The sequence below is a fragment of the Capricornis sumatraensis genome, chromosome 15 (genome assembly GCF_032405125.1).
Source record: "Capricornis sumatraensis isolate serow.1 chromosome 15, serow.2, whole genome shotgun sequence".
In the NCBI taxonomy this organism is placed as follows: domain Eukaryota; kingdom Metazoa; phylum Chordata; class Mammalia; order Artiodactyla; family Bovidae; genus Capricornis; species Capricornis sumatraensis.
In genome coordinates, this window is record NC_091083.1 from 59,677,929 (window position 1) to 59,700,839 (window position 22,911).

The 22,911-nt window shown below is 44.1% G+C and overlaps 1 protein-coding gene across 1 annotated transcript in view; it reads right to left on the bottom strand.

The window, feature by feature from the left end:
• CDH26 (cadherin 26) overlaps positions 1–22,911 on the bottom strand; it is a 48,935-nt gene that overhangs the window by 15,630 nt on the left and 10,394 nt on the right. Inside the window, exons 3-9 of the mRNA XM_068986789.1 lie at positions 21,147–21,240; positions 20,631–20,792; positions 10,019–10,166; positions 6,401–6,567; positions 6,076–6,204; positions 4,255–4,440; positions 2,763–3,031 (exon numbers count right to left, since the gene is read on the bottom strand). Of these exons, the coding sequence (XP_068842890.1) occupies positions 2,763–3,031; positions 4,255–4,440; positions 6,076–6,204; positions 6,401–6,567; positions 10,019–10,166; positions 20,631–20,792; positions 21,147–21,240 (1,155 nt within the window). The remainder of the gene's footprint in view (positions 1–2,762; positions 3,032–4,254; positions 4,441–6,075; positions 6,205–6,400; positions 6,568–10,018; positions 10,167–20,630; positions 20,793–21,146; positions 21,241–22,911) is intronic.

Below are 22,911 nucleotides of genomic sequence, written 5' to 3' on the forward strand. Positions count from 1 at the left end.
GAATAGTACGTTTCACTTAGCACAATGTCCTTAGGGTTCGTCCATGTTGGAGCATATCACAGAATTCTGTTCATTTTTAAGGCTGAATAATATTCCATTGCATGTATGGACCACATTTTGTTTTCCCATTCATCATCAATGTCTCCCTGGGTTGCTTCCACATGTTAGCTATTTTGATTAATGCTGCTGTCTACATGGGTGTACAAGCATCTCTTTGAGGCCCTGTTTTCACTTCTCTTGGGCATGTACCCAGAAGTAGAATTGCTGGATCATATGGTAATTCTACTTTTAATTTTTTGAGGCACTCCCCTACTGTTTTTCTCAGAGGCTGTATCACCTTATATTCCCACCAGCAGTGCCCAAGGATACCAATTTCTCCACATTCTCCCCAACACGTGTTTTCCTTTCTGTGTGTGTTTTTTTTTAATTGGAGGATAATTGCTTTTCAATGTTATGTTGTCTTCTGCTGTACAGCAGTGTGAATCAGCAATTGAACTGAGGTGGTTCAAATCTGGTGAACCTAGAGCCTGTTTTCTGGGGTTTTTTGATGAGTGTGAAGTGGTATCTCACTGCAGTTTTGATTTGCATTCCCCTCATGATTAGTGATGTTGAGCATCTTTCATGTGCTTGTTTGCCACTTGTATCTTCTTCAGAGAAATGTCAGGTTTCTTGTCCGTTTTTGGATCAGGGTGTTGTTGTTGCTCTTGTTGAGTTTTCAAAGTTCTCTATATTTTCTGGATATTAATCCCTTATCAGATGTATGACTTGCCAGTATTTTCTCCCATTCTGCCTTTGTACTCTGTAGATAGTGTCTTCTGATGCAAAAAAAAAAAAAAAAAAGTTTTGGTTTTCATGAAGTCCGATTTGACTATCTTCTCTTTTGTTATCTGTGCCATTGGTGTCATTTCCAAGAAATGATCGCCACATCCAGCACTGTGAAGTTTTGTCCTAGGTTTTCTTCGAATAGTCGTATTATTTTAGGTTGTACATTTACTTACTTGATCCATTTTGAGTTAATTTTTAAAATAATTTTATTTATTTATTTTTGGCTGTGCTGGGTCTTCGTTGCTGCTCAGACTTTTCTGTAAATTGCAGCGAGCAGGGGCTCCTTTCTAGTTGTGGTGCACAGACTGCTCATTGCAGTGGCTTCTTTGGTTGCTGAGCAGCTCTAGCGCACGAGGGCTTCAACAATGGCATCCCCCTCTAGAACACAGGTTCAACAGTTGTGACGCATGGGCTTAGTTGCTCCACTGCGTGTGGAATCATCCCGGATCAGGAATCGATCCCATGTCTCCTGCATTGGCAGGCAGATTCTTTACCATTGATCCAGCAGGGAAACCCTTGAGTTAATTTCTGTATATGGTGTTAGGTTTTCCATTTGTGTCTTTGGATATCAAGAAAGCCTCTTGAAGATAAAAGAAAAGAAAGTGAAAATGAAGTCGCTCAGTCGTGCCCAACTCTTTGCGACCCCATGGACTGTAGCCTACCAGGCTTCTCTGTCCATCGGATTTTCCATGCAAGGGTACTGGAGTGGGTTTTATCCATTCTGCCAAGCTCTGTCTTTCAATTGGAGAGTTTAATCTTTATATGTCTAAATTAATTACTGATGAGAAGGGAATTAATGTCTGTTAATTTTTCGCCCACCCCGGCTCCCACAGGCTGTGTAACCAGTTCCAGGGATAGAGGCACAGCTGCCTTGCATGGGGCTGGATGTGAGGAAGGTACTGAGCTAAGAGCCGAGATGAACCGCAATGAACCATGGTTTGCACTGTCTTCCCTGAAAGTTGCAATCCTTCCACAGGTTCCTGAGTTCCATATTCAGTCCATCAGACGAATTCTGCCAGCACCATCATTGTCCGGATGGGGAGACCAGTTCCCGGTGCTTACCACTCTGCCACCTTCCTGGGGATTGTGGCAACTTCATTTTAAAAAAACAAAACACTAAGCAATCCAAGTATGTATCAACAGATGAATGGGTAAACAAAACGTGGTATATATACACACAGTGGAAATACTATTCAGCTTTAAAAGGAAGGAAATTCTGGCACATGCTGAGCATGAATGAAACTTGAAGACACTATGTATGCTAAGTGAAATATGCCAGTCACAAAAGTAAAGTCTGTGTGATCCCATTTGTGTGAAGTACTTAGAGCAGTCACATGCATAGAGACAGAAAGAAAAATGGCTGTGCAGGGTCCTAGAGGTGGGGGAGAATGGGGGGTTTATTTTTTACTGGGTGCAGAGTTTTAATTTGGGGAAATGAAGAGACGGAGGAGAGATTTTGCAGATGGGTGGTGGGAAGGTGCAATGTGACATACAGTATAAATGTACTCAATATCCCTGAACCGCACACTTGAAAACAGTGATAATGGTAAACTCTATGTACATTTTGCCACAATTGAAAACACTTCTGCTGGCCAGAAGCCACAAGGCTGCCAGTTTACAACATTTGGTAAAGAGGGACTAGAAATACATAACAAATTATTTTAACACAGGAAAAAGACTGTGAAATAATTGTGTGCTCTATGCAAAGGAAACGAACAAGTGAATTCCTCCCGCGAGGGTCAGAGGACACTACAGAAGGAAAACGGCATCGAACCTGGGCTAGGGGAGTTCTGGGGTGGGTGACTTATGGCATTTTCACAACTGGGATGCAGTCGCCCTCAGGAGCATGTAGAAGGAGCCAGTTTTGAACAGGAACCCTCTCTGGCACATGGCTAATTCTGCATGAATTCCCGCCCTTCCCACTCCAGTCTCCCCACCTTATCTGGCCGGCGGTTCGATCTGGATCTGTAGCGTTGAACATTCCCAGCTGAGTCCCTGGGCCTGCGCCATCGACCTCACTGACGATGAAGGTCCCCGGGTGGAAGGTGGGCGGGTCGTTGGCATTGGTCACCCGCACACTCACAGTGGCGCTGGCCGAGGCCTGTTGGGGCCTCCGCAGCTGCTCCCCTTCGCAGGAGAAGAGCGGCTCTTCGTTCTCCACGACCACGACCAGGCTCCACGCTGGCTGAGTCTCATGGTCCAAAGGCTGCCACCCCAGAGAGAAGGTTTCATTAGTCCCCGTGGCTCTGCCGGCCAGAGGGAGCCTCTCAGCATGAGTTGTCACTGCTAACCCAGCGCCTGTGGCTTCTGTGCTTCATTTATTATTTACATTGTCTTTGATAATGATCAAAAGACAGTTGTCAGCCCATTTTCAAATCATTTATAGAGTTCTTTTTTTTTCCCCTCCCTCCTCCTGGTTGAAAAGAGCCACCATCAGTCAGAGGGTAATGAAAAATGCAACAAAAACCATAACCTAATGAAACATTAATGTGACAACTCTCCTGCAAAAACCCAGTGGAGCTTAGGGAAATATGGGTATTAATGATCATAGCTATTCAGGGGACAAAGTGGTCAGTGACTTAAAAGGGTTGAAAGACTAGGAATATTTGGGAAATCCAGCCCCAGGCATTTGGCATGGAAAACCCACAGAGCCCTGCTATTCACAGCGTGGTATGGCCCCTCGGCATCATCCGGGAGCTTGTTACACTGACAAGCAGAATCAGCCCCACTCCAGATATATTCATTCAGGTCTGCCTTTGAAGCTGACCCCCAGGCTGACTCACTTGCACTACACCAGAGGCACTGGTCATTCTAGGGTCTACCGAGAGCAATTAAGACTAAAGGCGCTAGAGTCAGACTGCTCCAGTCAGAACCCCTACTCCAGTCATGTGACTTCGTGAAACCAACCCAGCCTCTCTGGGCTTCAGTTTCTTCATCGTTAAATGAGATAATAATACTTTATTGCAGGGCCAACTCTCTATTAGGCACAGCAGGCATAGTGTCAGGAGCCCACAGTATTTTTACGGGTCCATGCAAATGTTCTAATTTATTTCAAACCCAGAATAAAAATGCACTCATGGGGTTCGAGAAAACATCGTCGATGATTTTATCACATCAGGAGAAAGAAACTGATGGGACTACATAAACCTACTAAATTTTGTCTAAAACAGACCCAAAGAATTTAATGTTGAAGTAACTGGTCATATCAAAAATAATCTTGAATACTGATATGATTTTGATGGGAGGAGCCATGAAGGCAAAAAGCTGAGGATCCACACAGCCCTGCATTCCTCACTGGCCATGGTGACTTGTGATCCAGCAGGCCATGTGCTCAGAACACATGGATCATCTGTTGGCATCTACTTCATTGTCACGAGTCCTAACAGAAAGGGCCTCGATATCTACAGCCACCTTCTCGGTTGCATTTACCTTGATAACATTTAAAATCCCTTCATTGGTCTCAGGATCTGTCGAAATGTCAAAATGTCCCTCTTCGTTGCCTTTCGTTATGTTGAACTTCACTCTCCACGCTGCTGTAGATGGTGAATCACCATCTTGAACCCCGAGACGTAACACACCCTGGCTGGCCCAGCCTTCCGAAATCTGAATGTCATACTGAGAGAGATGATCGTCATTGTCATGGAGAAAAAGAAACACAGTCGGAAAAGAGAACAGAGAAGAAGAAAGAAAACGTAGAGAGACAACAACTTGGATGCTTCTCCTATGATTGAACTTGACCACTAAGGATCTGGAAGTCTGTCTGTTATAGCAGAAAACGTGTCAACAACAAATTATCTCATCCCTGTGATTGGATGCCCAAATAACTGAAGAGCTGCGTAACTTTACAAGTGCCCTTCTATCCAATGCAAGGCACCACTTTTTAGAATAACAGTACACACCTTATTTTATGCTGCCTACAAAAATCTAACTCTACTAGGATAGAGCTCTTATGTATTTTAATTAAGGTGATAATCTTTCTAATACATAATAGATCTTTAAAATAGCTCCTTATTCAATACTTTTGGTGACAAGATAATTTCTCCAGCACATCAAAATAACAATGTGTATTTTTTTTCCAGCCCTACTTTCGAGAGTACAGCTTTTTACTAAGTTGGAGAAGGATTTTGAAATAAGACTCAGATATAATAAATATGTTTCAGTTATTACATACTGTTAAGTGAGGTGCTTTCATTGGAAATATTTAAACTTCAGTTTATACAATTAATTTTTTTTAATGACACAAAAAATAAGTGTTTGTAGCATTTGTTTATTCAACAAAGACTGCTGTGTACCAGATTCTGGTTTACATGCTGTGAACAAAACAGCAAAAATCCCATCCCCAAGGAGCTGAGAATTGAGTGTATGTATGTTGGGGGGTCAGGTTGGGAATTTAACCAGGTCATCAGAAAAGACCTCCCTGAGAGGGGCCAGAAGAAAGACAGAAATACAATGGACGTTTTCCTCTTAAAAATTAATATGGAAGAGTGAAAAATTAAGAAACTAAAAGCAGATCATGACAGGTTTTTATTTCCTCTCTTAGTAATCTTCTGCATTTTAAGTAGTTTCGTATTCCCAAACTGACTGGGACAATGAGTGCCAGCACCTTCCTCAAGCCTGAGGACCTAGCAGCCTGTGAAATCTTGTGTGGAGCCCAATATAAAATCTTGTGTGGAGCCTGTGAGCTGGGGAAGGCCTGGCCCAAGTCTGCCTGCCCATCTTCTTATTTCAGTGCTCCGAACATTGTGGGTCAGGCTTGGGACAATTGGGCATGGTGGCAGACATTTCTGATTGTCACAACTTGGGATGCTACTGGCCTCCAGTGGGCAGAGGTCAAGGATGCTATTGTTCAACATGGTACAGGTCACTGGACAGCCCCTCCCCACCCTCCCTGTGCCCTTCCTCCATCTCCAAAACATCAGCAGTGTGGAAAGTGAGAGGCCCTGAAGTGGACAGAGCCTGGATCCTTTGTCTTCCCCGAGCCTTAGCCATCTCACCTGCAGGATGGAAAACACAGCAGCTCCAACCAGTGAAAACCTAGGGATTCCTGTCAACACACTGAACACCGTTCTGGCCCAAAATAGTAACAAATGTAGGCTCACATGATTGCTATTAACTGGTTCCCTATCAATGCAATTGACTTCTTGATTCTAAGCTGGAGTTATTTTGGAGATTGCCTGTATCTTGGGTGATGAAGGAATTCCCTCAGCAAACAAAGCCTGGGGCATGGAGGCTGTTCGTGTGGGGACTTACGTGGTCCTGCGTGAACCTGGGCAAGTGGTTGTTGCTGTCTTGCACGTGCACATGGACAGTGGCTGTGGAGGAGAGCGGCGGGTGGCCATAATCCCTCGCTTCAATGAGTAGTGTAAACCGAGGCGCCATCTACATAAGGAGGAAAAGGTAGGCAAAACCCTTCAAACATAGGAAAAGGAAATCTAACACAGAAATGTTCCATTTTAGCAATTTCAGTAGCCAGTCTAGCCACAGAGGGTTTCTCACTGCAAATGCAAACCCTAAGTCTGGGGCTCAGAGAGGGAGAACCCATTTTATTTTTCCAAAGCAATAAAGTGCACATAACCTCATAATCTAAGCATCCTGACAGTCGCACTTCTCCACTAACACGGTCAATCCGGAAACCACTCTCTCTCAGTACCGGTGTTTGAGAAACAAGGAAGTAAAGCACTTGAGAGTTTGGAGTATTTTCTTGATCCAGATCCACTGCTAACATCTGAAAAACAGGTTGACCTGGAAAGAATTTTTTAAATTGTTACTATTGGCCAACAGCAGCCTATCCAACCAGTAGAAGAATGATTCTTTGCTGAATGGCACTGGGGCTTACACCAGAACGGATTGAGTATGTAAATACAAAGGTCAAGCTATAGACATACTAAACAAAGTGAAGAGGAATATTTAAATCGTCATAAGGTCAAGAAGGACTTTCTAATCATGATTGCAAATTCAGAGGCTTAAAGGACAAAGTCAATAGATCAATTTTTAAGTGTGTGGTAAAAAAAAAAAAAACTATAAATAAAAGGAAGGAAATGATAAACCAGGAAAATATATTTGGAATACATGTTGGCTGACAGAGACATAGACATTCTTAATGTCAAAGAGGAGGTTGAAGTCAAGAAGAAAAACTGACAGTGACGCTAACAGAAGTGGACAAAGAAAAGAAGCAACTTACAAGGGAGCTAGAAATGGCCAGGAAAGCTATCACATGTTCAAGCACTTGGTAATTAGAGACGAACAATACACTAAGCCCTGTCTTATGCTGCTGGGCTATGGATAAACTGCAACACGAAAGTTGTTTGTGTGGTTTGGAGCAGCAATTCTACCTGTCTGAATTTGTGCTAAGTAGCCAATGCTTGAATGGCACACGCTTTTAGCTCAGATATGTTCACTGAAGCATGTTTTGTAAAAATAACAAAATGTGACAATGAGATGTAAATGTGCAACAAAAGAAGATTGGTTAAAAATCTTAAAGCACGTCCATAAAATAAAACATGACACCAAGATGCTCTAGGAGAATACTGTTAGGTTATAAACAGTAAAATTGCATTTTTAAAGAGAAAATTCTTAAATATGCACACATAAAAAGTCATGCACATATATTTGTGTGTGTGTTAGTCACTCAGTTGTGTTTGACACTTTGTGACCCCATGAACCATAGTCCACCAGGCTTCTGTCCATGGGATTCCCCAGGCAAGAATCCTGGAATGGGTGGCCATGTCCTTCTTCAGGTCATATATTTATACATATGTGATACCAAGGGAACATTTCATGCAAAGATGGGCTCGATAAAGGACAGAAATGGTATGGACCTAACAGAAGCAGAAGATATTAAGAAGAGGTGGCAAGAATACACAGAAGAACTGTACAAAAAAGATCTTCACAACCCAGATAATCACGATGGTGTGATCACTCATCTAGAGCCAGACATCCTGGAATGTGAAGTCAAGTGGGCCTTAGAAAGCATCACTACGACCAAAGCTAGTGGAGGTGATGGAATTTCAGTGGAGCTATTTCAAATCCTGAAAAATGATGCTGTGAAAGTGCTGCACTCAATATGCCAGCAAATTTGGAAAACTCAGCAGCGGTCACAGGACTGGAAAAGGTCAGTTTTCATTCCAATCCCAAAGAAAGGCAATGCCAAAGAATGCTCAAACTACCACACAATTGCACTCATCTCACATGCTAGTAAAGTAATGCTCAAAATTCTCCAAGCCAGGCTTCAACAATATGTGAACCATGAACTCCCTGATGTTCAAGCTGGTTTTAGAAAAGGCAGAGGAGCCAGAGATCAAATTGCCAACATCCACTGGATCATGGAAAAAGTAAGAGAATTCCAGAAAAACATCTATTTCTGCTTTATTGACTATGCCAAAGCCTTTGACTGTATGGATCACAGTAAACTGTGGAAAATTCTGAGAGAGATGGGAATACCAGACCACCTGACCTGCCTCTTGGGAAACCTATATGCAGGTCAGGAAGCAACAGTTAGAACTGGACTTGGAACAACAGACTGGATCCAAATAGGAAAAGGAGTACGTCAAGGCTGTATATTGTCACCCTGCTTATTTAACTTCTATGCAGAGTACATCATGAGAAATGCTGGACTGGAAGAAACACAAGCTGGAATCAAGATTGCCGGGAGAAATATCAATCACCTCCGATATGCAGATGACACCACCCTTATGGCAGAAAGTGAAGAGGAACTAAACAGCCTCTTGATGAAAGTGAAAGAGGAGAGTGAAAAAGTTGGCTTAAAGCTCAACATTCAGAAAACGAAGACCATGGCATCTGGTCCCATCACTTCATGGGGAATACAGTGGAAATAGATGGGGAAACAGTGGAAACAGTGTCAGACTTTATTTTGTGGGGCTCCAAAATCACTGCAGATGGTGACTGCAGCCATGAAATTAAAAGACGCTTACTCCTTGGAAGAAAAGTTATGACCAACCTAGATAGCATATTCAAAAGAAGAGACATTACTTTGCCGACTAAGGTCCGTCTAGTCAAGGCTATGGTTTTTCCTGTGGTCATGTATGGATGTGAGAGTTGGACTGTGAAGAAGGCTGAGTGCCGAAGAATTGATGCTTTTGAACTGTGGTGTTGGAGAAGACTCTTGAGAGTCCCTTGGACTGCAAGGAGATCCAACCAGTCCATTCTGAAGGAGATCAACCCTGGGATTTCTTTGGAAGGAATGATGCTGAAGCTGACACTCCAGTACTTTCGCCACCTCATGCGAAGAGTTGACTCATTGGAAAAGACTCTGATGCTGGGAGGGATTGGGGGCAGGAGAAGGGAACGACAGAGGATGAGATGGCTGGATGGCATCACGGAATCGATGGACGTGAGTCTGGGTGAACTCCGGGAGATGGTAATGGACATGGAGGCCTGGCGTGCTGCAATTCATGGGGTCGCAAAGAGTCGGACATGACTGAGCGACTGAACTGAACTGAATATAAACACATATACATTTTGTACTGTGATAAAGATGAAAAAAATATGTACATATACAAATATACATTTGTAATTATCTGTATAAATCTGTGAATATATACACACATATAAATGTAACATACCATGTGTGTATACACACACATATGTAAAGTACAAAGAAGAATATTGAAAGAATCTAAACTAGAACATTAACGGTACTTATCTCTAACTGGTAGCATTAAAGATGCTTCCTATTTTAGTCTTTTTGTTTCTTGGAATTTTCCAAATTTCCCAGAGACTGTTTTGCAAAATAAATAATGCTTTTTGTTATTCAAATAGATGCACATTTAAATGAGGATGATTCGGGTTTCAAGACTTGCAGAATCCTAGCTCAGGACTTTTAGATGCCATCTTGCTGCTATTTTACAGATGTTTACAGATGAGAACTTCGCAGAGATATGCAGGATCCCACCACCCACCTCTGCTTCTTCTTCCTCCGTTCATTTATTTTAGGTTGATATTTACAGATTAGCTTTTCCAACTGACAATTTCCACATCATTTTGCTGCTGATACAAAATGAGGCATGGAGACCTCATGCCATTTTGCTCTCATCCAGGGCCTGTGAACTTTGGGATGTGAACAGTGAGAGGCTCCCTGAAGACAACTAGGACTGAGGCGCCCTGTCAGTACAGAAGCTGGAAAATCTTCACGGCACAGAGAAGGCAGGGACCCCCTCAGCCCCACCTTGCACACCTGCGGCATGGTCCTCCTTCACACTGATGTTAAATTCCTTCTCAGGGAACTCGGGAGCGTGATCATTCACATCGGTGATCCTGATGTTGATAATCAAGGATTTATCCACAATGTGTCCTGTTAAGCGGTTGGCAACATCAAAATAAACCTAAGAAGCAGAGAAACCATATTACTGTTGCAGAACCATTGATTTGATGGCACGAATCCCATCCCAGTCAGTAATACTGTGTGTCCTGCATCAGTGTCCTCTATAGACTGAAAGTTCCTGAAGGCAGGGGTCACAGGCTCTCATTCACCCTGCGACCCCAGGGACTGAGCGTAGACTGGGCACTCAACAAGTGTTTGTAGAACAGATCAATGAGCTGACTTGAAAAAACACTTCACTCATTATTATTATTAATAGTAGGTTCAAATCTCAATTTCTCCACTTGTATCAACATAGGCAAGTTGTTATGAGCCTCAGTTCCTATATACTGTATGTCTTGTAATGAAAAGTAAGCACACTACTGCATATTGGCGAAACGTTGCAGAGAGAAAACACTTAAGCTTTGGGGAGAGGGAACATTTAAAAGCAACTAGGACTAGGGATTCCCTGCAGCTCTAGTGCTTGGGGCTTAGTACTTTCATTGCCGTGGGCCCAAGTTCGATCCCCGCAAGCCCCACAACCAATAAATAAATAAACTAGGACACCTATGGGCTTCCTTGATGGCTCGGTGGATAAAGAATCTGCCTGCAATGCAGGAGACACAGGAGATGAGGCTTCAATCCCTGGGTTGGGAAGATGCCCTGGAGGAGGACACGGCAGCCCACGCCAGTATTCTGGCCTGAAAGATCCCATGGACAGAGGAGCCTGGTGGGCTACCATCCAAAGGGTCTCAAAGAGTCCAACACAACTGAGCAACCAAACACACACACACACATACACACACATACATAGAGAATAATAAGCTAGAAATCATTAAGAAAGATAATTTACAACCCCAAGCGTTTGGAAGTTAAGCAAAGCATTTCTAAATAATGTACAGATCAAAGAAGAAATCACAATGGAAATCAGAAAATATTTTGAACTAAATGGTAATTAAAACACAACAAATCAAAATGCATTTTCCTCTCAACATTCAAATATCAAACTCAGACTTTCTCTTCGTGCTTTGATTCTGTAGAAGCTAGCAGCTCACTAAAAGCTTGCAAAATGATTGTTTACAGACACGCAACCATTTTTGTGTTTGGCAATAGGGATTTTTGAGATTTGCCTATACTATAACTTCTAGGTCTCAAATTCCCTGTTGAAAGCATGTTACCAAGACACTTTTGCCTGAATTATATTCTGCTTATACAAAATGTTTAGTGAAATAAACGTGCAGTTCTTTTATTCTTCACATCAAAGGCTTGGGTGTGAAGAAGCAACCAGAAGTCTTTCTGACAGTGTGGTGGTGTAAAAGTTTCTGCTTTGGTAGCATTCCTGGAGACTTTGGAGTTTTGCAAAACTCAACTCACAGTGAATCAGATTGGAGAAGTATTTATGGAATGAAAAAGTGAAGTGAAAGTGAAGTCGCTCAGTCGTGTCCGACTCTTTGCGACCCCATGGACCCCATGGAACCTATCAGGCTCCTCCATCCATGGGATTTTCCAGGCAAGAGTGCTGGAGTGGATTGCCATTTCCTTCTCCAGGGGATCTTCCCGACCCAGGGATCGAACCCGGGTCTCAACGCTTTACCATCTGAGCCACCAGGGAAGTTGGTAGAATGAAAAGGTAGAAAGAAAATAAGCCACACATTTGCCACTGACAAAGGAACAAACATGGCGAAGGCGCCATTGATCTGAGGGGTCATGATCTCACAAGGTCTTGTGAATGTCCCTGATTTGTGCCCCATAACAGAATCACTGTCAAAAGCAGAAAGCTCATGGGCCAGGTCCATCATTCTGCCTCAGCCAAATCACATCTATAAGAGATTCAGGAACTGCATCATCACCCACTTACACAAAACAGCTGTTACATGTGGAAACCAACAAAAAGGCAGCCTGAACCACAAGAGCCTTGATTCTGTTTTTTGAAAATAACAGTACCCGTCCCAGCACTGACTAATGATTGCTTGCTGGAAAGGGCATTCTCTGGAACTGCTGAAGATGTAAGTGAATGGAAGCATCTTGAGAGGACAAGTGTCCTTACACGACCCCCGCTGCAGAGCTCCTCCCATCATTCTGCTCTGAGCAGATGCTAAAATTGGTGTGCGTGCATGCGTGCATACATGCACGTGTGCAACAAAAGCTGAGGTGCCAGTGGGAATCCTTGGGTCCTTCTGTCTCCTTGAAAGCCAATTACACCCTGTTGTTACCATATTTTTTGCAAATGATTATGTGAAGTTGTGCGTGCATGCGTGCTAAGTCCTTTAGTCAAGTCTGACTTTCTGCGACCCTATGGGCTGTAGCCCACCAGGCTCCTCTATCCATGGGATTCTCCAGGCAAGAATACTGGAGTAGGTTGCCATTTCTTTCTCCAGGGGATCTTCCTGAACCAGAGATCAAACCCACATCACTTGCATCTCCTGCACTGGCAAGCAGGTTCTTTACCACTAGTACCACCTAGGAAGCTCCATGTGAAGCTGTAAGGACACACAAAATATTAAATATAAAAACATATAAACAAAAGCAATGTTCTTAAGTCCACTCCTGAGGACACTTAGAGAGCATCTTCCTCAAATGGTTCATTCAGGAGGGTGGTCCATGAGATTGCCTCAGCACCAATGAGGCAATTGGTGCCAACTCTTGAAGACAACAACAACAGACTGGTTCAAAATAGAAAAAGGAGTATGTCAAGGCTATATATTGTCACCCTGCTTATTTAACATATGCAGAGTACATCATGAGGAACACTGGGCTGGAGGAAGCACAAGCTGGAATCAAGATTGCCAGGAGAAATATCAATAACCTCCGATATGCAGATGATACCACCCTGATGGCAGAAAGTGAAGAGGAACTAAACAGCCTCTTGATGAAAGTGAAAGAGAAGAGTGAAAAAGTTGGCTTAAAGCTCAGCATTCAGAAAACGAAGATCATGGCATCTGGTCCCATCACTTCATGGCAAATAGATGGAGAAACAGTGGAAACAGTGGCTGACTTTATTTTGGGGGCCTCCAAAATCACTGCAGACGGTGATTGCAGCCATGAAATTAAAAGACACTTACTCCTTGGAAGGAAAGTTATGACCAACCTAGATAGCATATTCAAAAGCAGAGACATTACTTTGTTGACAAAGGTCCATCTGGTCAAGGCTATGGTTTTTCCACTGGTCATGTATGGATGTGAGAGTTGGACTATAAAGAAAGCTGAGTGCCAAAGAATTGATGCTTTTGAACTGTGGTGTTGGAGAAGACTCTTGAGAGTCCCTTGGACTCCACAGAGATCCAACCAGTCCATCCTAAAGGAGATCAGTCCTGGATGTTCATTGATAGGACTGAAGTTGAAGCTGAAACTCCAATACTTTGGCCACCTGATGCGAAGAGCTGACTTATGTGAAAAGACCCTGATGCTGGGAAAGATTGAGGGCAGGAAGAGAAGGGGTCAACAGAGGATGAGATGGCTGGATGGCATCACCGACTCAATGGACATGAGTTTGAGTGAACTCCGGGAGTTAGTGATGGACATGGAGGCCTGGTGTGCTGCGGTTCATGGTGTCTCAAAGAGTCGGACACAACTGAGCAACTGAACTGAACTGAACTTGAAGGCAAGGTTTTAAGGGATGAGGCACCACTGTCTTAGTCATTTATCTTTAGGGCAGAAGAAACAGAAAGTGACTCAGAGACCACATCAGAGGGATCCAGCAATGACTCTGCTCCCTGAAGAGTGAGCAGTTCTCCAGTATCACAAATGCACCTGTCATGTCAGGGCGATTTAGAGACTATTCATGCAGAGAAATTACTGTTCTTGCACGAGGTCAAAATGTTTAAATGGAATCCTTAATTTTCATAAAATTTAATAAATTTTTAGCCTATGAATGTTGACAATAGGCAGTACAAATGCTTGCAAGGACATAGATGCAAGGTGGTCACCTCTGTGGAATCAGATCAGAGAAGAAATTGGGAGTGAGGAGAGGTTTTTAATGACTATACCATTAGCATAAATAAGTAAATAAATTATTAGGGATTTTTAAATTCCATAAGAAGCCTTTATTAGCTTTATACCGCAAAAGTAAGATAAGCAACAGGAAAGTCTCATTCACTACTTGTGGGAATGCAAACGGTGTAGCTACTTTGGAAGACAGTTTGGCAATTTCTTACAAAACTAAACATACTCTTACCACACAATCCAACAATCATGTTACGTCCTGAACATGGATGTTCAGTTTTATTCATAATCATCAAAATTTGGAAGCAACCAAGATAGCCTTCAGCAGGTGAATGGATAAACAAAGAGCAGTACATCCATAGTGTTCCACAATGGAATATTTTTCAGCAATGAAAAGACATGGAGGAAGCTTCAGTGCATATTGCCTAGAGAAAGGAGACAATCTTGAACAGGTGACAGACTGTACCATTCCAACCCTATGATATTCTGGAAAAGGCAAAACCGTGCAGACAGTAACAGGATCAGCAGTTGCCAAGGGCTCCGAGGAGAGGAAGGAATGAATAGATGGGGCACAGGGGAACCTTAGGGCAGTGAAACCATGATGCCAGAAGGGGGGGTGCAGGTCACTATACATTGCCAAAACCCAGAGAACGCACAGCACAAAGAGTGAATCCATGTGTAAACTATGGGCTTCGGCTAATGATTATGTATGGCATTGGTTCATCGATTGTAACAAATGTCCTATAGTAATGCAGAATATTAATAATAGAGCAAACTATGGGATGAGTGGGAAAGTGAGCAGGTAATAGGAACTCTGTGCATGTATGCGTGCTATGTCCCTTCAGTCATGTCTGACTCTTTGCGACCCCATGGACTGTAGCCAGCGAGGGTCCTTTGTCCATGGCATTCTCCAGGCAAGAATACTGGAGTGGGTTGCCATACCCTCCTCCAGGGGATCTTCCTGACCTAGGGGTCAAACTCGCATCTCCAGGAGGTAGATTCTTTACCACTGAGTCACTGGGGAAGCCCATAGGAATTCTGTACTTTCTATCTATTTTTCTGTAACCCTAAAATGGTTCTAAGTCTATTAATTTTAAAAAAGGGCCCCTGCTTGCAAAATAAGGCATAGGCAATCATATATATATATATAAAGTAGGTCTACTCTGACTTGCTACTGAATCTCTCATTGCTTTAGGAAAAAAATTAGCAATTTTATTTGTTGAAGACTGAAAAGCTTTCGGGGAGTCCGCAGAGAGTCAGAAGGAGCACTAAGGAGCTCTCAAGCAAATGACCTTTTATGGTGGGAATGCTGGTTTCTCCTCTCAAGGGGCCTCTGGTGACTAGATGCAGAGCCCTGCTCAGGGACAATGAGTAAGTATGGGGCTTATTGCCAGAGAAGAAGCCCCAGTGAGGCCCAGGGAGGGTGGACTTGCCTGGGGCCTGGCTGAGTCTGAGTCTGAGTCTGAAGTCGCTCAGTCGTGTCCGACTCTTTGCAACCCCATGGACTGTAGCCTATCAGGCTCCTCCGTCCATGGGATTTTCCAGGCAAGAGTGCTGGAGTGGATTGCCATTTCCTTCTCCAGGGGATCTTCCCGACCCAGGAATCAAACCCAGGTCTCCCGCATTGCAGGCAGACGCTTTACCGTCTGAGCCACCAGGGAAGCTCAGCTCTTTTCTTCTTTCATAAGTCCTGGAGGGAGGCTCCCTTGTATCCCCCCTCTGCAACATTTAAAAAATATATTTATTTATTTGGCTGCAGTGAGTCTTAGTTGCGGCACACAAAATCTTGAGTCTTCTTGCGGCAGGGAGATCTTTATGAACTTAGTTGCAGCATGTGGGCTCTTGTTCCCTGACCCAGGATTGAACCCAGGCCCTCTGCACTGGGAGTACTGAGTCTTAGCCACGGGACCAGCAGGGAAGTCCACCTGCTCTGAATTATTTGAGAGGGTCCATGACTGTCAGGCTCAGAGCCTGGAGGCAGAGCAGCCCAGATTCAAGTGCAGTTAGGTGTGGGGTCGACTTGATGGTGCCACCAGCTGGTACTTCGTCTCTTCCCTCTATGGCCCCAGAGTCCAGAGTAGGCTGCTTCACCAGACAGCCGTCTTAGGACCCTAAGAGCTTCAGGCAGCCATCTGCCCCACCCTCCACTCTTCCTCGTAGCCCACATGGCCTGATCTACTTCACTGTTTGTACCTCCTCGGGCCTTTTCCCCAGCAGACTCGCTGCTCGCTGATCAGCAGCCACTCAGCGTCATAAGATGCTGCCCCAGGCCCCACGTCCACTCTCGTTCAGCTCTCTCCTCCCCCTCTGTGAGACAAAGGATGCTGCAAGGCTGCTAGTCCTCAACTTGTCTGCTTTGGGGACTCCAACATACATTTTTAAATTTCTGTGCAAGCTAACTGGCTTTCTCCAGCACTGTTTTTCCACATGCTCCTCCATAATTTATGATGGTGCTGGCAAAGCTCTGCTTCTTAATCACCCTGACTTCTGGCTCTAAGTTTGTGCCAACTATAATCCTCCCACTTAAAAACAAGAGCCACATGTTTGTTTTATGTTTATTATTCTATGTTACATTTATTATCCTAAAGCTACATCTGAGACCTTTAGTTCTGAAAGATACCTGAGAGGCATAAGTGCTATTTGTTTTTGGCAAGATGCTAAGAATTTCCAGGGACTCAGAATCACAATGGGGAAAGGAAATGTCATGGATATTCTCCACACTTTTAAAGGGTTTTCAGACTTTTGTTACAGCCTTCAGATTTATATCCTTGGGTAAACACACCACAGGGCATTGATGTGATAGCTACATGAAATTACATGTACAGGATCCTTTATCCTAGACACAAGCATATAAAAAGAAACATCTTAAATGCCAAGCACACAATACAAACTCACATCTATGCATAGCTTAGAAATAGGTGAAGATAACTATGTTGGGATAAAGAGCCACAAATAATCATTATGAGGAAGGTAAAAAGGTGACTTTCTTGAGTGTACTTGTACCCTATGAAATTGAGCATATTTTGATATAAATAGAAAAGATCTCTACACGGAAAAAAGACTTTTTCCCTCTCTCGGTCTTAAATTTTCCAGCAATTCTCAGTTGGTGCTGTTTTCTTTTTTAAATTTTTTTATTTACTTATTTATTTTTGGTTGTTCTTGGTCTTTCTTGCTGCACAGGCTTTAGTCCGGTTTCAGTGAGTGGGGGCTGCTCTCTAGCTGTGGTACATGCTGGCCTCTCATTGCAGTGGCTTCTATGTTGCAGAGCTTTAGAGTGCAAGCTCAGTATTTGAGGTACACGGGCTTAACTGCTCTGGGGCATGTGGAGTCTTTCCAGACCAGGAATCATACCCAGGTCTCCTGCATTGGCAGGCGGATTCTTTACCACTGAGCCAACAGGGAAGCCCCTGCTGCTGCTTTCTTGTAGGTTTTTTATGGGATTAACCAGAAATTAGCTCCTCCCACCACCCTGTCACCTTCAGAACACAAGTTTTAGCCAGCTTTAGTGTCTCCTTTGGAGAAGGCAGTGGCACCCCACTCCAGTACTCTTGTCTGGAAAATCCCATGGACGGAGGAGCCTGGTGGGCTGCAGTCCATGGGGTCACTAAGAGTCGGACACGACTGAGCGACTTCACTTTCACCTTTCACTTTTATGCATTGGAGAAGGAAATGGCAGCCCACTCCAGTGTTCTTGCCTGGAGAATCCCAGGGACAGGGGAGCCTGGTGGGCTGCCGTCTATGGTGTTGCACAGAGTCGGACACGACTGAAACGACTCAGCAGCAGCAGCAGCAGTGTCTCCTTTGCTATCTGCAGGAGTAAAGCAGTGCTGCTAGAGCTGTCTTCTTGCCAATACATTAGACTTACTGAATTTTTAATAACATCCTGTCCTTAAGGACCGTCAAAAAGCGGTAGTAAGCATTCTTAGAGAAGCCGGTGATTAAGCTAGAGCACTCAGTTTGGGTAGTGTGCCTATGACACTCTGCTTGTCCCACCTTCAGGGCTGATAATCCTCAGCAGCCTGTCTCACATCTTGCTAACTAGCAGCTAACCCCCTGGGTTAGTCCCCTATGACTTTTGCATCAAGCTGGGTGCCTACAACAAAAATGTATTCTCCTTCAGTTCTGGAAGCCAGCACCAAAACTGGGGTGTCTATAGGGTGGATTCCTTTCTGGGACTCTGCAGAATGGTCCACTCCAGGCCCCTCTTCTTACTTCCCATGGTGTCAGCGATCCTTAGTGTTTTCCTGGCCTATAGACCCATCACTCCAGTTTCTGTCTCCAGCTTCCCATGGCCTCCTTTTCTCTCTCTGTGTGTCCAAATCTCCCTCCCCTTACAAGGATGCTGGTTACTAGACCAAGACCTAACCCAATTCAGCATGGTGTTCAGATGCTGTCATAACCAACTCTTAGCAACCCCATGGACTGTAGCCCACCAGGCTCCTCTGTGCATGGGACTTCCCAGGCAAGAATACTGGAGTGGGTTGCCATTCCCTCCTCCCTGACCCAGGGATTGACCCAGTATCCTTTGCTACCTGGGAATCCCAAATGCCAACCTTAGTACATTATTAAAGATGTTAAAAGCAATCAAACAACAGTAACCAAAACGAAACCGCCCCCAGCACTACGTATTTTGTTCCACCCTTGCACAGCTTGTGCCTGTTGACTGTTGTGTCCTAGCTCTTCCACAGTCAACCTGCAGAGGCCTGGGGACCAGCAGCAGCATCTCCTGGGTGCTTGTGAGAGATGCAGGAGCTCAGGCCTGCTCCACCCACCGAAATAGAACCTGCATTTTAGCCAGATTCCCAGGTGACCTGTTTGCTCAGTAAAGATAGAGAAGTGCTGTCCCAGGGTCCCCCTTATGACCTTATATTCCATCTTATTTTAATTATTTATCTATCTATTTTCTTTTTGGCTGAGCTGGGTCTTCACTGCTGCATACAGGCGTTCTCTAGTTGTGGTATGTGGGTGCCTCATTGTGGAGGCTTCTCTTGTTGCAGAGCACAGGCTCTAGGCTCAGAGGCTTCAGTGGTTCCAGCTCCCATACTCTAGAGCAGGGGCTCTGTGTTTGTGGTACATGGGCTTAGTTGCCCTGTGGCATGTGGGATCTTCCTGGACCAGGGATTGAACCTGGGCTTCCTGCATTGGTAGGTGAATTCTAAACCACTGGACCATCAGGGAAGTCTCTATATTCCCTCTTTTTTTCAAAAACTGCACATTTTATGGCGGGGTTTGAAGGATTATATGGAGAGAGAAGACCTAGACCATCATCTTTGCATGTCCTTTTGAAGTTTCAGAGAATTTCTTCCTGTTTAAAAATTACAGAGTCCAAGACCACTAATGTGTTAAGGGTATATAGCTTATCATGTACATGAATTTTCTAAGTCAGTGGAGAAAAGCTTCACAAATTACTTCTTGCCAATATTAAAAACATCTCCCCCCTTGAAGGAGGAAATGCTTAGGCAAGCATGTCCGAGAACAGAGCCCAGGTTCCAGCAGAATTCAAACCAGAACATGGGCTGCAGACTTCTAAGAAGCCCTGTAAGCTTTGGCTGGTAGCACAAGATACTACCATGTCGTTGTGGGCATTTTTATTTCAAGTTTCCTTTACAGTTTTGAACTTGAATTTCGGCCTCATGGCAGACCATGGTATGTGTGCAGTTGCTCAGTCATGTCCCACTCTTTGTGACCCCATAGACAGCCTGCCAGGCTACTCTGTCCATGGAATTTCCCAGGTAAGAATGCTGGAGTGGGTTGCCATTTCCTCCTCCAGGGGATCTTCCCAATTTAGGGATCAAACCCTGAGGCCTCTGCATTGGCAGGTGGATCCTATACCACCTGGGAAGCGCAGACCACATTACTGGGGTGATAAATCAGAAAAAACACCTAGACTCATAGGAACAAACCATCGCCACGGCTATAATTGCTCCTTCATCAGGTTACTACGCAATCCGTGGAGTCCATTTGCAGCCTATCTCCATAGACGTCATCTGTGACTCACCAAAAACTAAATCAGCCCATTTTATAAACATTCCATGGCTCTATACCCAAACACTTTCAAATATCCTGATCATATCAGCATATCAGCTGTTAGAAGGGAAACCTGCATCGATTCAGATTAGAGAAGTTATGAGAAAGCCAAAGTCCAGAACTCGAAGAGATTACAAAATTAATCTCTAGGTCCCAGGCACATTTCTAAAGCACGTCACAGTTTATAAGATGTCAAGCTCCCAGAGCCTGGCACACAGCCAGCTTACAGAATGCTTGCCAAATACAACATTCCTGCACAATCTTTGCAGTAAATCCTAGCTTATGTGCTTCGTCACTCAGTCATGTTTGACTCCTTGTGACGCTATGGACTATAGTCCACCAGGCTCCTCTGTTCACAGGATTCTCCAGGCAAAAAATACTGGAGTGGGTTGCCATTTCCTTCTCCAGAGGATCTTTCCAAGCCAGGGATTAAACCAGGGTCTCTTGCATTGCAGGAAAATTCTTTTCCGTCTAAGCCACCAGAGAAGCCCAAGTTTAGAATGCATCACATTTTAGGTACCTTAAAAAACGGTGTTTTCTCTCGATCAACAGGGCGGTGAACATATATTTTCCCATTCACATTATCTTCTATAGAAAACAAACCAATCTCTGGATATTCATCCACACCAGGTCCTCTGATTAAATATATTATTTCCATGTTAGCGGACATATTATTGAACAGCTGGAAGGGAAAAAAAAGGAGAGGGGAAACAAACAGGGTGAGAGTACCTATCAAAGATCTAGGCTAATATTTAAAGGCAGTTTTAAATTATAGTTTTGAGAATTTATCCTAAAGAAATAAACAAGTAGGGAAAGATGCAGGAACAAGGAGTACAGCAGCAGTTTGGTTTGTAATAGTGAAGAATGGGAAACAGCATAAATGTCCATCCTTATTGGAAGAATCTCATAGGGGTCCTCTCCTCCCATGACACCCATGCCTCCTACCACTTCTCTGCCTGGCATCTTAGCCTCCTGCCAACAGGGACGTGTTGAATTGGACAGGGTGATGGGCCTTTCCCGACAGCAGCTGCCTTACCTCACCCACAAATTTGGGGAAGGGTCCTGGGTCTTCCTCCTCCAGCTCCAAGGTGGTAATAACCCATCTTCTCTTGGATCGCCGTAGAAGCCGGCTGTCTCCCTGGGGATCACAGAGACTGCAATGAGGGGGAGGATGTTGGTGAGGGGCTGGGGGTGGGGCACAGTGATTGACATGCCCTCCCTTTCTCATCCTCACAACAACCTCCAATGCCTAAAAATCCATTCTCTTTACAACTACAGAGTCGGTACTAAACTGTGGGCCATGTGACGCCCGGGGATTTCACATACATATGTGGCTCCTGAGATGTTTCAGGGGCTATGGAGACAATGCTAAAGATCATTGTCTAGTGTGTGCTGACATCTAAAGTTGACATGCACAGAGTAGTGGGATCAATAAGAAAATTACCCCCTCTCTATTCCTCTCTCTGGGCTTCCCTTGTGGCTCAGACAGTAAAGAATCTGCTATGCAGGAGATCTGCTTAGATCCCTGGGTGGAGAAGATCCCGTGGAGAAAGGAATGGCAACCTACTCCAGTATTCTTGCCTGGAGAATCCCATGGACAGAAGAGCCCGGCAGGCAACAGGTCATGGGGTTGCAAGAGGCGGACATGACTGAGTGACAAACACACATTCTTCTCTCCCTGTTTCTGAAACCCTTGGTTGAGAAAGCCTCCATTCAGTGCTGTGGGGTCTGCAATGCGTCTCTGTCTACTCACCTGCCTCATGACAGAGACTGAGACTTAGACCCGAACATGAGGGTCAGAGATTTGTTGGGCAAAAGAATATAGATAGAATTGAACAGTGGGGTTTTATTTGTTTTACATATATTTTACTGTTGTTCTTCAGTTGCTCAGTTGAGTCCGACTCCTTGCGACCCCATGGACTGCAGCACACCAGGCTTCCCTGTCCCCCACCATCTCTCAGAGCCTGCCCAAACTCATGTCCATTGAGTCAGCAATACCATCCAACCATCTCATCCTCTGTTGTCGCCTTTTCCTCCTGCCTTCCATCTTTCCCAGCATCAGGGTCTTTTCCAATGAGTCAGCTCTTTGCATCAGGTGGCCTAACTATTGGAGCTTCAGCTTCAGCATCAGTCCTTCTAATGAATATTCAGGATTGATTTCCTTTAGGATTGACTGGTTTGATCTCCTTGCAGTCCAAGGGACTCTCAAGAGTCTTCTCCAACACTACAGTTCAAAAGCATTAATTCCTCAACGTTCAGCCTTCTTTATGGTCAGCTTTCACATCTATAACATGACTACTAGCAAAACCATAGTTTTGACTATACAGACCTTTGTCAGCAAAGTAATATCTCTGCTTTTTAATACGCTGTCTAGGTTTGTCATAGATATTCTTCTAAGGAGCAAGCATCTTTTAATTTCATGGTTGCAGTCACTGTCTGCAGTGATTTTGGAACCCAAGAAAATAAAGTGTGTCACTGTTTCTATTGTTTCCCCATCTTTTTGCCACGAAGTGGTGTGGCCAGATGCCATGATCTTAATTTTTTGAATGTTGAGTTTTAAGCCAGCTTTTTCACTATCCTCTTTCACTCTCATAAGAGGCTCTTTAGTTCCTCTTCACTTTCTGCCATCAGGGTAGTGTCATCTGCATATCTTAAATTATTGATATTTCTCCCAGCAATCTTGATTCCAGCTTGTGCTTCATCCAGCCAGGCATTTTGCATGAGACACTCTGCATATAAGTTAAATAAGCAGGGTGACAATATACAGCCTTGATGTACTCCTTTCCCAGTTTGGAACCAGT